Genomic DNA, 15,988 nt, shown 5'->3' on the forward strand with positions numbered 1-15,988 from the left:
CGGGGCCCCGCGCCCCGTCCCATTCATGCGGGGCAGCGGCGGCGGCGGCGGCGCGAGCGAGGCGGGCGCGGAGCCCCGGGCGGCGGCGGCGGAGGTGGCGGTGGGGAGGGGAGGCGGGCGCGGAGGAGGAGGAGGAGGAGGAGGAGGAGGAGGGGGGGGAGGAGGAGGAGGAGGCGGCGGCGGAGAAGGCGGCGGCGGCCCGGCGGGCGGCTCGGTGTGGAATGCAATTATGGCTGGCACGGCGGAGGCGAGCGGGGACCGGAGCCGTGAGTAAACCGGGGTTGCAACTTTCGGGCGCGGCGCGCGATTGCGTCCGATCGGTCGGTTTGCTGAAAAAATAACGCAGATTTGGCTTTTATTGCCACCCCTAAAAAATTTTGGCTTTATCTCGCCATCGCTGGCCCGGGCAGGGCACGGCGGCCCCGTCGGGGGGCGCGGAGGGGCCGCGGCGGCCGGGCCGGGCAGGGCTGGGCTGGGCCGGGCAGGGCCGCGCTGCTGCCTCCCGGGGCCAGCCCGCATTGCGCCCCGCGGCCCCGGGAGCCGCCTCCCGCCGGGGGACAAAAACCCCGCCGGGACCGAGTCTCTTTCTTTACCCGCCCCACGCCCCGCGTGGGTCCCGCGGCGGGGCGCCCGGGACCGGGCAGGTGCGGGCTGGACGGGGTGGGGGCCCCCTCCCTGCTCGGAGCTGGTGGGACTGGGGCGGTACCGCGGGGTCCCGGGGGTCCCTCCCTGCCCAGTGTAGCGGCGGGGCTCGGCCACCTCCCTGCCCGCTGCAGCCCGCCCGCCCCGGCTCCCGGCGGGGCTCGCTGCCCCGGCCCCGCCGCCCTGCTGCCCGCCCGGGTCCGGCACTGCTGGGGACGTGAGCGGGGCTCAGCCTTCCCCGGACTCGCCGCCTCGGATTCCGCATCTTCCCTGCCCTGCAACCCGCATCGTGCTGCCCCACATCCCCGCTCTCATCCCTGGGTCCGTGCAGCCCCGTGTCCCCGCTGCCATCTCTGCGTCGCGCTGCCCCACATTCATCGCCGCTGCCGTTCCCGCATTGTGCTGCCCCACATCCGTTCACGCATTCTTGCTGCTTCTCATCCCCGCATCCCGGCGGGGCGCGGTGAGCGGCATCCGGGCTGAACTCGCCCCGGAGCCCGTAGCGTCGCCGTTCCCTCCGCGCTCCCCGTTCCCCAGCCACCGGCGGAAGGGATGCCGGGGGTACCCTGCGAGCTGGGATGGGATATGATGGAATGGGGTGGGATGGCCGCCGTCACCCTCGTTATGATTGTTACTATTGTGATCGCGCTGTAGTTTGGCAGCGCAGCGCTGGGCATCTCCGAGCGAGGCGTGGGAGGCTGCGGTACCTGTGTGCGGGGCTGCGCGCCGGTGCGCGCCTCCCGCCGCCGGGATGAACGTGGAAGGGGTCGAATAAAGCCGACTGCGCGCTCGGTGTCCCTTAGCCCTTTCCCATTTATGCCTAGCGAACACGCACGCCAGCTCCGGCGTGCGATCGGGGAGGGATTTGCAAAATTTCTGTGGCATGCTGAAATAAATCCCGAAATCCCGCAATCCCTTCTCCTCCCTTATCTTCCTTGCGGGAAAATTCTTCCTTCTGCCCCTGGCCGAGCCCCGGGGTGGGGGGAGCCAGGGAAGGGGGGCTGGTGTGTAAACAGGGCTTAACATGAAGGTCACTGGTTAAAGAGGAGACGGATGGGAGAGAAAAGACAGGCATTAACCTCACTTGTTAGCTCCCTCCTGCCTCCTGCTTGGGGAGGACAAAACAAAAGCAGAAACCTGCTTACGGGGGGATGAATATTCATAATCCTTCTCGTGTGCTTCGGGACACGGAGGGGAGAAAAGTTGGGCAGATGAGCTGCCTCCCGAAGCTGCTTTTCCTTCAAGTTGCCAGAAAATCCCTTTTTGCTGAGCGAGAGCTGTGTCAGGGGGAATTACCAGCCTTTTACTGGATTTCTTCTTTTCATTTTTCATTTTTTCATTTCTTTTGTGTGCGGCTGCAAGAAGAAAAAAAAGGGAAAAAAAAAAGAGGAGCTGAAGCTATTGACTACATCAAAGGTTATCCATTTGAAAACACCATTTTCCTCTGAACAGCGGCTAATTGCTTCCTGAACAATCCCAGGGTCTTTTGTATATACTCAGTGGGTAAAATGAGTGACTCGATGTCTCTCTCTCAAGACACTGGTGACCGAGCAGGGCGGAAAGGTGGAGAAGCCAAGGAAAAGCAGTGGGGCAGAAGCCTCTGGGAGGATGCATGGATAATTTCTTAAGTGACTGCAAGGAGGGAAGGTTTTTTTTCTACCCGCTCACTGCTGTGCGATCTGCTGGTGCCGGTGGATGCCGGTGCCGGCAGCGGTGTGGCGACACGGGGCCGTAAGGAAGGCTGGTAAGGAAGTTTGGATTCAAAATACCAGATCATGTGTGTGATTTGGTGCTTCCCATCCGCCCGCGGCTTTGGCTGCCGATGCCGTTCCTCCGAGAGCGGCAAGCCTGGATGCGCTCGCAGCTCCCGAGGGTCTGCGGGGACGCAGCGCCGGGGGCTGGCTGGCTCCTGCTCTCTTGCGTGGCTGGGCTTTCTGCAGCTGCTACCCCTGAAGATTAAAGTTTTGGCGACGTTGCTTTTGTTAGCACGGTGATAGCGGCATCAGTGAGAGTTTTCCCCTCTTGGCTTGTTTTTTTTTTTTTTTTTAATAGAAGCATCGGATTTAGAGCAGAGCAGAGGCATCCGCCTTCGTGTATGCTGAGGCTGTGCACGGAGCTGCGGAGCAGAGCCCTTGTGCTCCGTGACACAAAGCCCTCTCCCCGAGCGAGGCAGTACCCTGCGAGAGAGAAACAAACTCCTCTGAACTCCGTTGGAGACGGGGCCGAGGGCCATGACGGCAGCTCCCGGCGAACGCTGTTTCGCCCGAGCTCTGCGCAGCCGAAATGGAAGAGGGTAATAAAGCGGCGCTGCTGCGTTCTGGCAGGGCGGCCTCCCCTCCTCCATGGCGGCAGCAGCCGGGGCTGGCCCCTGCCCTGCTCCCCGGTGTGTCACACCGGGCCATTTATTTCGGTGGGTTCACTGCGTTTGACATCTGCTGAACAAAGGGAAGGATCCGGCCCTGAGATCGGACTTAAAGAAGGGAACTTGTCCGTGTTTTATTTTCTAGGCCGAGTGGGGGTCAGGACCTTTGTTGCTGCCAGCCTTGCTCCTGGCTGTAGCACTAAATGCTGTCGAAAGCCGAGAGCCGGACTCAGCCCTGAGCTGGGCATTTCCGAGCAGGAATGCCTGGTGCTGCCGTGCTGGCACTGCCGCCTGCCTGCAAACCGGGGGGAGCCTTGCCTGCAGCATCGGGCTGCTGCTGAGTCCCACGGGGCTTTGTTGTGAGACCGCCTCTCTGTGTAGGGTGTTTCAGTGCTTTAGTCGTTTGTGTTTGCAAGAAGGAGTCAGTTATGGTTTTTGGCACCTCCAGCTCCACAGAAGGAAGGGGAACCTTGGAAGAGCCTGGATAGCAGAGGTGCTGCCATCCCTGTGTGCAACAGCGGGAGGGTGGGCATGGGTCACCCCGATTCCCATATGCCATCCTCACTGCCTGCAAGCTTGGATTTTGCATCGACCTGGGCTTATGGGACGTTGGTTTGGTGCTGTGATCCATGAATATCTCTTCCAGGTTGTGTCCTTAAGTAGTTGTGTGCTATATGGAAGAAACCAGTGGGCAGGGGACTTCTGGCCAGTGTTTGACTGATGAATGGCTTGGTGGTGTGCCATGTGTGTGGAGGAAGGCCCAAGGGCAGGGAATCGTGACTGATGTGGAGCTCAATTCAGCATAGACCACAACCCCTTATCTCTCCTGAGTAGGTATCGGGACCCCTTTTCTCAGCGAGGTGCAGAGTGCTGTGGCTCCATGCAAAATGAGGAGTGTTTGCCACCATCCAGTGCTGAGGTGGCTGGTTTGGCATTAGGCTGGAGACAACCAGCTGCTTCTCTGTCTGGAGCCCTGGTCATTGCTGTGGGGAACATCCCATACAAATATGTGGTACTTGGTGAGAACATGTGTGTTCTGACACTGTCTCTGACCCACAGCCTCAGTCATGCCTCTCTTATTCCTGCCCAGGATGCAGCACGGAAGCTGTGTAGATACCCCAATATGGTCCTCCAGCTACACTTGGAAGTCAAGTTTGAGCAAACGTCTTGTCCATCATGGAGGAGAAAAACTCCAGCCAATAAGTTTTGATGATTTCAGTGCCAGGCATGGGCAGTCCTGGCTCTTCTCCCCTGCACTTGGCGTGTGGTGTAGCCAAAATACACATCTTCCCACGGGTTCATCAGAGTGTGGCCGGGCATGGGAAGGTGTCCTTGTTTGCCTTGCTTCCCTGAGCATTCCGCATCTGTGGCTGCCTCCAGCCCTTGTTCCAGGGGGAAGCCACCATTTAAAAACCTGAATGGAAAACATTTCGAAGTTTATTTTCCCTTTAGCTAAGGCTTGGCACACCTTTTTGTTGCTGGTGTGCTGAGAGGTTTGAGTCTGGAGAAAAGCTCCATATCCAGATTGCCAGGCTCACATTCCACAAACACTTTTGCTCCTTTCTCCTCTGAAGTTGCCTTGTGTGGTGCAAGGTGGACTATTTTAGGTGACTCCTCTATCCTCTCAGTGTGGGATGTCTTGGTGTAATGGGGGACAAATTTACCTCTGCCCTGTGGGCTATTCTGTGCTGGTCTGTGTGGGGGGGCTGAGACTCTTGTGAGCTGCCTGAACCACAAAGGAGATTTTTTATTGCTGGGGTCAACTCAGGGCCTGGTGTGAACCAGGGTGCAATATCCTCTTTGCTCCTTGAGCTGAGATTGTGAGGGATTTTGCTGGAGAAAGTGCTGGGGGTGACAACATGCCAGGGGTGCCAGGGTCAGGCTGCATGGGTCTGGGTGATCTGCTCTGCGGGGACTATCTCCTCCTCATTTCTCCTCCTCCTTACTGGCAGCCTGTGGATCAGTCCTGGGGCTCAGTGCCCGCCTGCCCATCTCGAACATCCCGCAATCTGCTGTCCAACTTGGCACAGAGACCCGGGAGTGTTGGTAATCCAATTTGGGCAGTTTAGCTGCACTTTGCTCTCCGTGCTGCTGGCCGGAGCTCGGGAGCTTTAATCCGGCTAATGACCCCGGCTTGAGTAACCACGACCATTTGCTTGATCCAGTTTTCCTTTCTGTCGCGGTGGAGGACAGAGGCTGAAGCTGTTTCCGAGTCCTGTCTGTGGTATCCGTGACAGTTTCCAGGTGTAGGTACGTGTAGGGACCAGGGGGTGAGGGGAGCGTGGAGGGGCACTGCAATCCCCACTTTCCCTTTGGGAGATTTCTCCTTCCCCCTTCCCACTTTCCTTCTGCTCTCCCTCTTTTTTGGGTAAAGATAAGCCCTTCTTCCTGAGTTATTTTGTGACATACTATTATTTTCAGAAAGGCGAAACCAAGAAAAATAAAAGCCTCTCTCTTCCTTGGATTGCCTACTGTTTAATGTACAAAATACAGGGGTGGTAATTGCGTTAAAACATATATAATTATACTGGAGGGAGAAAAAAAAGTTCTTGCTAATTGCACGGGTGTTTTGAACTGATAGATGTTGAGCGATTTGTGTTTTCTTGGGAGTTTGGTGGAGCAGAGCTACGGTCCAGCATGTGAGGGGTTAGGAGCAGGGCTGGTTTCCCACAATTATTGGGAAACCAGGATGCTCCAAGCCCCTCTGGAGTACTGTCAGGTGTTTCTGTGGCCCGATCCTTTGAGGATCTACACCCATCCAGGCAAGTCTCGGTGTCATTGTAGGAGCCCTGTGAGTCCCTTTGCTTTACGTGCTTAGTTAAACAACTCCTTGCATGTCAAAATACTCAGGCTCTCCTGCAGAAGTAAATTCCTGGCAAGAGGAGAGGCAGATTCCTGTGTTCGGGGATGAAATTTCCTGTGTGATGTAGCCCCACGTCCAAGGGCTGTTCTCCCACTTTAACATCGTGTTGGCACAACTGGGTGCTTCTGGCAGCTGATCCTTTGGGCAGGGCGGGAGGAAGGATGGTCACACACGTTTTGGATGACATGATGTGGAAAACCACATTTCCTTCTGCGAATGCCGACCCCGTCAGAGCTGCCGATAACATCGCAGGTAATTATAATGGCAGTAAATTGTTTGCTTTGTGCATGCGGCCGGGCTTTGTGTACGGGCGGCTGCTTTGCTCTTCCTGTGCAGACTGTTAGTTTCAACAGGGGAAGAGGAAAACCCAAAAATATTTTAGGAGGAGTTTAAAAATAATCTTGGAGCCTTGGCTGGTGGGTGGGCAGGATGTTTCGCAGAATCGTGTTCCCCGCTGGTCCACATCCAGACCTGTGGCCCTCGGAAAGCTTTACTGGATAGTGTTAAGTCCTGTCTTGTCATTTTGGCCAGCCTGAGGGATTGCTGTCGGGCTGTGGGAGCTGGAGGGAGCCAGGAGTCGGCACTGGGATTTGAGTTTTGGGCTAGGTGGGTCTGTCTGCCCTGTAGCAGAGCAGTGTCAGAGATGGGGCATGAGCCCGAGCTTATAGATGCCGAGGCCTTTGTAAAACATTTAAATCTATTCCCCAGTGTCACACTGCCTCCACCCCCATCTGCTTCTCCATGGTTTTTATTCCTAGAAGTGTTGGCATGCTGGCAGAGTCCCTGCCTGCCCACTGCTGCTTATCTCCGTGTCCGGCTCCTGGATGGCTGTTTCCTTTCTGGAGTCAAGGGGGGCTCTCCCGTCTCTGGCGGGACCAGAATCAGCCTGATGAGCCCTGCTGAAGTCAAGAACCTGTTTTTCAGGCTGATGTCATCGGGAAGAAATGGGGGAGGAGGAAGGCAGGAAGGCAGTGCTGTTTCCGAAGGAGAGCCGCCGCTGAGCCCCATGACGCCGCCAGCAGCCCTGGCTTCCAGCAGCCCCGGCTTCCACCGCCACCCGCTATTATTCCTTATCAGCTCGGCGGAGGTGCCCGCGGGCCTGCCGGCACACGCGGGAGAGGTCCTGCTCTGCACGGCCTCGTGCCTGTGTGGGCGAGAGGTGGGAGGGAGGGATGCGACTGTGCCAGGGCAGTGTGTCAGCTCGCACCCGAGCGGGATATCTTTTTGTCCCACTGGGTGTGCCCTGTACAGCCCCCTGGCCTGCTGTGGGGTGATGGCACTTTGCTGGAGCTGCCATCTAGCCACCTTCATTACCAGGAAGTGGATTTTTTTGGCTTGGACAGTCCTCCCAGCACAAGTGGGCAGCTGCCTCCTCTGTTTTGTGCTGAAGGAGCAGATCCATTATGCTGGTGCCTGTTGGAGTCTCAGCCCCTTGTGCACGGTGTCAGGCACACCTGGGTCCAGTGTGGATTGGGGTGCAACCAGGATTTGCAGGGAGAGGAGCAGCCTTGCTCTGCTCTCCCTCCCAGCCAGCATCTCTTGAGCTGCATCCACACTTGACATGTGCTCAGCCCAGACTGGGTGGTGAGACCCCCTTGCTGTGGGCGGTGGGCTGGGAGTGTGCCAGGGTGGGGGTTGTGCTGGCACTGCCCATCAGAGAGCAGAGTGTGGGCACAGCCCCTACCCTGGTGCCTCCCTGTTGTATTAGATACCCTTTGCCCTCTGTGCTGTGAATGAAGCCCCTGATGGACTCTGGGAGCAGTTTCCCCTGCAGTGGTGTTGCTGTGGGGGGACTTTTGGGCTCTTCCCCTTCTCTTCCTGTCCCCCTGCCAAGAGAGGCTGTGCTAGCTCTCTGGCTGTCTCACTTCTCCTGGGTCAGCTCCACCTTGGGCAAATAAAATATAGGGCCGTGCTGAGCTGGGATCTCCGCAGGGGAAGCAGAGCCAGGACCTGAGTCATTTCCAGCTGTAGTGCTTGGGGCAGCATGAGAGGGACAGCAGAGAGGGAAGGATGGGAGGTTGAGGGGGGGAAGGAAAGGGACATATGGCTTGGGAAACCTCGATTGGAGAAGTTTTGTGGTCTGTTTGGTCTGTTATAATCAGAACTAACTGTGGCAGCAGTTGTGATCAGCTTGCCACAGGACAGCACGAATGCTGGTGTCAGCACAGGGCTTGGTGGAAGCATGGGAATTTCAGCTCAGCAAGGATTAAACCAGCCCCAGAATGACCTCCCTTTACGGGGAGCAGAGGGTGTCCAGCAACCAGGAATGCTCCTGTGGCAGTGCTTCATTGCAAAGCGGGAGCTCTCCGTATTCCCACTGAGATTCCAGGGAAGAGCAGCTCTCCCAAGGGCTTTGTGCAGGCCCGTAGGAGGTGCAGAGGTGTGCGCTTGTGTTGGAGAGGGGAAAACCCGGCTTGGAGAGCTGGGCTGGAAGAGGTGCATTGATCTGGAGAGCGTTGATCTGAGGTGTGTTGATGGCTGGTTGTGTTTGTGGCTGCCATAGCCCAGTGAGGGATGTGGAGCAGGAGGTTTGGGAGCGAAAAGTGATGTGTTATGCCACAGGGAGTGAAATCAGAAAAGGTAAGGATGCTGATGGTGAGAGGACTTCTCATTGAACTTCTCTGCTGGCTGTTGGGAAACCTGGCTTGTGCGTGATCTTCTGGGTCTCTGCAGATCTAACTGGACCATGGTGACCTCTGCCAGCAGGGCTGTTTTCTGGACATTTATATGGGGCAGTGAACTGATGGGATGTGAGAACCAGGGTCTGGGAGTGCGTGGACCAAAGCCGAAGTGGAAGGTGGCCTTCAGGGCACTTGGTCTGGACTTCTTTGCACTGAAGCAGAAGGCAAAATGTTGTTAATTGGTCCTGGTTGAGGTGGCAAAACACATCAGTCTGGGGTTTGAAGCCTTGAGTGAGTGTTGATAGTAGGAAGCCACAGTGCCATGTGCGTCCCAGTGCCTTGGATTGGGGTCTGCAGCGTGATGAGAGGTAGAGGGATTTGGAATGAGGTGTTGTGCTCTGTGTATTCTGATGGACAAACTTCCTGAAGCAGCATGGGGAGGCAGCAGGCTGTGTCCTGTGCGGATGGTCACCTGTGGTGCATTGGTCTCCATCCCAGGCATCAGTTGATCCAGGTCTTTATATTCCTCCCTTGGCTGCAGGAGCACAAGGAAAGGGTGGGGTGCACTCTCCTGGGAAGTACACAGCCAGCATGTGGGCTGCATATGGAAAGCCCCTCAGCACCCCTCATGGGGTCTCTGTATGAACTGTAATACCCAAATGAGTTGTGGGAATAAGGCAGAGGACAGCCGTTGGTTCTCACTTTCATCACAGCTGGAGGTCTCAGTGATGCCTGGTTTCTGTGGCAGGGATAAGCAGTCCTGGCAAGACCTGCTGAGGCTATCCTTGTGTGCCTCTCTGCCTTGGGTTGTTGTGGTTGTGGGCAGCCTGCATTTCCTTATTGGAACTGCTTGTGAGTGCTTTTTGGAAGGGCTCTCTGCAGGGCAGCATGCAGTCTCTTGATGGTAGGAGCACGTGGTGGCTCCAGAGCTGTTCTTCTTGGTCTGACGTGACTTCTTGCAGAGGACTGGAGAAGGGGAATTGTGCGCTTGAAAAATGCTCTTTAATTTCCTCACTGCTTGTTCTTTTATGATCCTTTCAGCTGAGGGTCAAGCTTCATGAGCCCTTGGGCAGTAGATGGCTCCTTCTGCTTGTCATGTTTCTCAAGACAAAAGAGGTTGAATTCCTTGCCCAGAAGATCCTTGCAGGGCAGGAGCAGAAGCTGCTGTGCCCATATTCGCTGCAGTGACAGGGCAGGACAGAGTCCTCAGCCCCTGCCTGTGGGGGAAAACTGAAGATCCTAAAGATATTCCTGATTGAGTGATAGCAATGGAGATTGCAGCACTGGGGCAGCTTCAAAGCCTGTAATTGATTTCATCAGGGTGTGGTTTGAGCCAGGGATAAGATTCATAATGATTTAACTGCTGGTTAAGGAGAGACCCCAGACAAATAGTTTTCAATGGCTGTGTATGGTGAAGGAAGGAGTTAAAGTTTAGCCCCCTTGCAGAGATTGCGCTTGTAGTGCAGCTCTAACTCTACCACCACCAGGCTTTCCTCATTGTTGCAAGGCTTTTCCTGGGCAGATGAACCTAAAAATACACCAGCTGTATGGTGAGGCTGCCTCTCCTGTGGCCTGCAAGCTTTTCTCTCCCCTAGATAGTCTCCCCTCTCTCCCCTTTGCTAATAACTGGCAGCTCAAAGTTGGTCCCTTTTCAAATGTTTCTTATTGCTGAGAGCAGCAAGTGCCTTGGGGAGATTACAGCTAAAGGCCCATTAGATGCCATTGCCCCTTTCTGGGGTCGGTTTTGGGGTCTGGGGTTTTCAATCCCACACTGCCTCTCTTCCAGCCTCCCTTGCAAAGTGCAAGGCTGTAAATACAGCTCTAGGGGTGGTTTTCAGGGAGCCAACCCGTGGGATGTTGCTGATACAGTAGCAGGGATGACAAGGCGGGTCTGTGAGTGCACCTCTGTGCTTGTCTGCATGTTTTCAACGCTGTCTCCGGGTATTCCCACGAGGGCTGCTGCTGTGTAGGCTAATGCCAACGACTCGGCATCGTCAGTACTTTGGACTTGCTGCCTGGATGAGTGGAGAGCTGGTCCTTAATGCTCTGTCCAGTCTTTGCCTTTTAAGGTTACTTTTTCCATCCCAGTACTCCTGCTTTGTGCTATCAAAAGTGATGATTATTTTCCCAAAGCACGAACTCTCATCCCAAACCCAAGGTTTTGGGCATGCTGCAGGACCAGGAAGCTCTCAACCTTGGAGGAAGAGTACTGCTGCCCCTTGCCACCTCTTCAGCAGCCAGCAAGTGGGGCACAGGTGTCTGTGGGGCATGTCCCTGGCTTGTTGCTGAAAGGCTTTTTGGAAGCTGGGGCGTGTGATTGTTGGCTGCAGTGAGATGGGCATCCTTATCCAAGTCATGCAGCAGCTGTGACCATCTCAACGTGACCACTTCGAGGTGAAACCGTGAGCAAACGTCCTTTGCAGTGTGAGATGAAAGGGGCTGGGGTAGATTGGGCTCTTGTGCTGGCTTTATTTCTGATGGCAGGTTTCCTGCTATAAATATATGTGTGTGTATATATATGTGTGTGTGTGTGTGTGCATGGAAAACAAAACACGAGCTTGCGGTGCTGTCTCGCCGGCAGTGTGGCCCCGCTGTGGGGTGAGCCCTGCAGATGCTCGGCCCTGCAGGATGCTTTGCACTGCATCACTTGCTGCCCAGGCTGCCTAGCAGGGTGTATTTTTGGTCCTACCCTCCTGGTTGGCATGCATGCATCTGGGCTGGGGTGTATTATTTTATTGCAGCCTGTTTCAGGGCGGGGCTTGGCTCCAGGGTGTCTGCCCGCCTGGGGTTTTCTGTGCCTTTGGACTGCAGTGGAGGTGTGTGTGGTGCAGGTCTCACTTCCCGGTGGCACTCCTGTTGTGGCCCTAGGCTGTGTCCTCCCTGGGGTAAGGTGCTGCTTGAGTGCAGCCCCTGGGGGTTTAGGTGCTGTGTGGTTTCAAGAGCCTGCCAGCAGAGGAGCTGCCCTGCCGTTAGCTGTACCATGACCTCCCCATGGGACTTGAAGGCTGTGTGGCAGCAGGGAAATGCCCTTTGGCCGCTGGTCCCGCTGGCAGGGAGCTGGGGCTGTGCAGATGCCCATGGTCTAGTGCAGGGCTCCCTGCTGTCTCCACCGTGGTGGGCTTGAGCCTTACTTTAATTCGATCCAAATTTCAGGAACCCATATCATTGAATCTCAAAGAAAGAAGACAAACTTTTGGGTGCAAATTTGTACAGTTTTATTTTCAGTAGTTGCTGCTGATGGTTTTAAGCAGGACTGGACAAAACCACCACTGGTGTCAGGTCACTAGGACGAGATGTTGCTGCTGTAATATATTTAGGAGCTGAAATCTCAGAGGAGCTCTGCAGAGTGTCATCTCTCGGCTCGCCCCAGCTCTGCCTCACTTTGCTCTCGTTCCAGCTTCTGAGTTGCAGTTCCCTACGTTAATTTGGGAATCTCCTGTTGGGCTTTCTAGCCCTGCTTTGTGGCAGCAACTCGACCTCTAGTTCTCTCACCCACTTCCTAAAATAGAAGCAATGAATCATAGAAATGCACCAAGAAAGCAAGTTCCCTGTCCTGCTCTCTCACCATGGCAGGATGATGCTCCAGCTGGCATCCCCACACTGCACCAATCTCCCACTGTCAGCTCCACTGCCTTCCCTGCTCCTTCTCTCTGTGGTGTGAGTTTGCTGTTGGTGGTGATCTCCCTGACAGGCAGCTAGACATACTGTTCCTGGAGGGGCTCAGCACACGGGAGCAGTGGCTTGGTGAGAGCTTTGCCAGTTTCTTGGGGTGGGAAACTGCCCTCTGGCAGTTCCTTCTGTCAAGAAACCACACTGCCTGCCACTGCTGGGCTGGTGGCTTTCTGAGCTAACCAGTGGGTTTGTGCCGACAGCGCCACACCTCAGGGTGGTTTGGGGCTAATAAGCTCTAATCTGGGGTGCTCCTGGTTATGCTCTTACCAACAACCTCAGAAAAATGAAGATACTGGGCAGTGTGGGTGTCCTCTGGGAGCATGTCTTGCCCTGGAGGTGTTGTTGCTGAGAGGCTCCCAGTGTTGGACAAGTTGTTAGGCATGGGGGATTAGGACCATGGGGATGATTTCCAGGGCTGGTGCTTTGATTGTCTCTGTAGCCTTGGAGATTTGTGGCACCTGGCCTTGGTCTCAGTGTTGCTCATTCGCTGTTATCCAAGTATCCCTTGAGGCTGTTACCTTGGAGGTGGATGTGTTGGAGAGTGGAAGGGAGCAGAGTGGGGAGTGTATGGGCAGAGGAGAGCTGGTGGAGATGCAGATCTGCCGAGGGGGTTCGGAAGTGATGTGGAAGCTTTGCTAAAGTGTTGGGGGCCCAGTGTAACTGGCAGAGCTGCAGGGGTGGCCAAGGCTGGGCTTGGCCCGGGGGGGGCGTCTCATGTTTGTTGGGAGCAGGAAAAGGGGCAAAAAAAGGCTTTCCCTTCTCTAAGACCTCTCCATGTCTGGCTATGTGTCTTGAGAAAGGAGCAGCAGAATTGAAGGATGCTGTTTGGGATGTTGGGGTACCTGTATGGCCCAGCTGCTGGCCCGCTGATGATGCAGCCCCTCAGGGTTTGCATGTGGCCTGGCTGGTGGGTCCCAGAGCCCTGCCAAGAGCAGGCTGCCGAGGCTGGGGCAGCCAATCAGCCCGATGCAGCCCTGCTGATACGGTGTGTGCAGCTGGCTGCCCTCTGACACCTGCCCTACCCGGTCTGGGATGCTGGCAGAGCTGCCAGTCACTGCAGGCCATATTTCCTAACTGTGCCACTCCCTGCTGGGGATCCTCTGGAAGGTTATCCTGGGCTGAGTCAGAGATGGATGATAAAGAGAGGGAGGAGAGAGGGAGGCTTTCCTTCTCCACTCCCTTTTGCAGTGGCTTATCTGCAGTGGCTGGGGAACTGAGCTGGTGTTCTGTCCACAGACCTTGGGAACAATGGTCCCATCCTGGGTGGATGGGTTGAGATGGTAGGATGGGCTGTGTGCTGGCACGGGGGTTTGCACAACCCCATGTTAGTCCAGGGGGACTGGACTTCTGCCTGTGCGGGGAAGGTGGATGGAGAAGACAGGGTGGGGCTGTAAAGAAGGGGCTGGGGAGAGCAGAGCTGTGTGTTGGCTTCCTGCAGCCATCTCCTCCCCACTGCTGGGATGCAAAGGTCACATTGGTTTGGGATATTTGGCTGGCTCCCTGCTGCTTTTCTGCTCTGTGTTGGTGAGCCCCAGCTGTGGCACAGCAGGAGGCAGAGCTCTCCATCCTCCCTGAATGTGCCCCCTCATTCCTCTGGAGCCTCTCAAGCCAACTGCCTGATGGCTGGCCCTGTATTTCGTAATGCACAGAAATGCCAGAGGAGGGACGTGCTTCTCCTTGCCGTGCCTGCTTGTTCCCTCCAATCCCTCCTGCCCGAGGCCCTCCTGGGGTTTGTCAGGCAAGCAGGTGGCAGGGATGGTGGGCAGCATGCCAGGGCTCTCTCCTCTCTCAGCTCCTTTAAAAGGTGCTTTTGAGATCCTCCTTTGTGCAGGGGCTTGGGTTGTGCTTGCTGCTAACTGGGATTTTTCATCTGCTCCCAGCTCCGTGGTGGAGTGGGGCAGGGGCAACAGGCCAGGAGCTCCTCTTGAGGCTTGTTAGCAGCCATCCCTGGCTAACACCTTAGTGCTGCTGCTGGTCTTAAAAGCAGGTCAGGGCCAGCTGTGCCCCACTGGAGTGTTTGTGTGTGGTAGGTGTACTGGAGCACATCAGCAGGCATCAGCTGCCGGCATGCACAAGCAGCTGCTACTCTTCACAAGGGGGTTTGAGTGGGGTGAGGGTAGAGTGACCCCCATTAGAGGGGCTATACTGGCTGGTGGTGCTGGTGGTTGAGTCTGGGTTGGTGATACCAAGTGCATGGCAGCTCCTTGGTTGAGATGTGCTGTGCACAGTGTGGTGTGTGACCAGGCAGGGTTGTCCTTGGCATCATGCAGGTTTCCTTCGTCCCTGCGCTGGGGTTGTGTCTTTCTGGAGCAGGAGGTGGTGGGGGATGTTTTGGTAGGCTGCCTGCTAGAAAAGTGTGAAGCATCAGAGTCTTTGCTGGGTGGGGTGGAACAGGCTTGACGCTGTGCAGGAAAGCCTCCTAACCCTACTTTTCTTGTCTTTCTCTCTCTAGGGCTGACCGGACTGGCCGTGCCCACGATGCCCTGAATGCCGAGCGCAGTGGAAGCAGAGGAGACTGTGTCCTGTTAGCTCCTCCTCCCTCCCTCATCCCTTTAGTTTGGGTTTGTTTCTATTTATTTTGTGGCTGGGTTTGGGTATGGCCTTGGCTGGATGTGAGGCTGCTGCAATGTGGCTCATTTGGCTCAAGCACCACTTGTCCATCCACATTTGGACCTTGCTGCTCTTGGGGAGCACCTGGCTACCGCTGGCGGAAGGCAGCCCCAAGTCTCCCTTTAGGACTTTTCCGGTTACAGACTGGAGCTTGACGCACTTGGTGGTCCACAACAAAACCGGGGAGGTCTACGTGGGGGCTGTCAATCGGATCTACAAGCTCTCCAATAACCTTACGCTCCTGAGGACCCACGTGACAGGGCCCGTGGAGGACAATGAGAAGTGTTACCCTCCGCCCAGCGTTCAGTCCTGCCCACATGGGCTGGTTACCACCAACAATGTGAACAAACTGCTGCTGGTGGACTACTCGGGGAATCGGCTGATCGCCTGCGGCAGTGCCTCCCAGGGTATTTGCCAGTTCCTGCGGCTGGACGACCTCTTCAAGTTGGGTGAGCCCCACCACCGCAAGGAGCACTACCTCTCCAGCGTCAACGAGTCGGGCACCATGTCTGGGGTCATCATCGAGGTGCTGAATGGGCAGAACAAGCTCTTCATTGGGACGCCTATTGATGGGAAGTCAGAGTACTTCCCCACCCTCTCCAGCCGCAAGCTGATGGCCAATGAGGAGAACGCGGAGATGTTTGGCTTTGTCTACCAGGATGAGTTTGTCTCCTCGCAGCTCAAAATCCCCTCGGATACACTCTCCAAGTTCCCCACCTTTGACATCTACTACATCTACAGCTTCAGCAGCGAGCAGTTTGTTTACTACCTGACCCTGCAGCTGGACACCCAGCTCACCTCTCCCGACTCCACTGGGGAGCAGTTTTTCACCTCCAAGATCGTCCGCCTCTGTGTGGATGATCCCAAGTTCTACTCCTACGTGGAGTTCCCCATCGGCTGCGTGCAGGACGGCATCGAGTACCGCCTGATCCAGGACGCCTATCTGACCAAACCTGGCAAGGCTTTGGCCAAATACCTGGGCATCTCAGAGCAGGAGGATATCCTCTTCACCATCTTCTCCCAGGGCCAGAAAAACAGGGTTAAGCCTCCCAAGGAGTCTGTGCTCTGCCTCTTCACGTTGAAGAAGATCAAGGATAAGATCAAGGAGCGTATCCAGTCGTGCTACAGAGGGGAAGGGAAACTCTCACTGCCCTGGCTCTTGAATAAGGAGCTGGGCTGCATCAACTCGGTAAGTCCCTGCTTGTCGCTAGTCAAGCC

General features: G+C 55.9%; 1 protein-coding gene across 4 annotated transcripts in view; it reads left to right on the top strand.

The window, feature by feature from the left end:
• The first annotated feature begins 141 nt into the window (after positions 1-141).
• PLXNA1 (plexin A1) overlaps positions 142-15,988 on the top strand; it is a 119,710-nt gene continuing 103,863 nt past the window's right edge. For 2 of the 4 annotated variants that reach the window (XM_027640246.1, XM_027640249.1), the window contains exons 1-2: positions 142-266; positions 14,613-15,959. In XM_027640246.1, coding sequence (XP_027496047.1) covers positions 14,757-15,959 — 1,203 coding nt within the window. In that variant the 5' untranslated portion in view covers positions 142-266; positions 14,613-14,756. Of the gene's footprint in view, positions 267-2,032; positions 2,387-5,236; positions 5,255-14,612; positions 15,960-15,988 lie in introns of those variants that run through there. The other 2 variants (XM_027640247.1, XM_027640248.1) reach the window with 2 other exon arrangements.

Source organism: Corapipo altera, unplaced genomic scaffold, assembly GCF_003945725.1.
Source record: "Corapipo altera isolate COAL_440 unplaced genomic scaffold, ASM394572v1 55, whole genome shotgun sequence".
NCBI lineage: Eukaryota > Metazoa > Chordata > Aves > Passeriformes > Pipridae > Corapipo > Corapipo altera.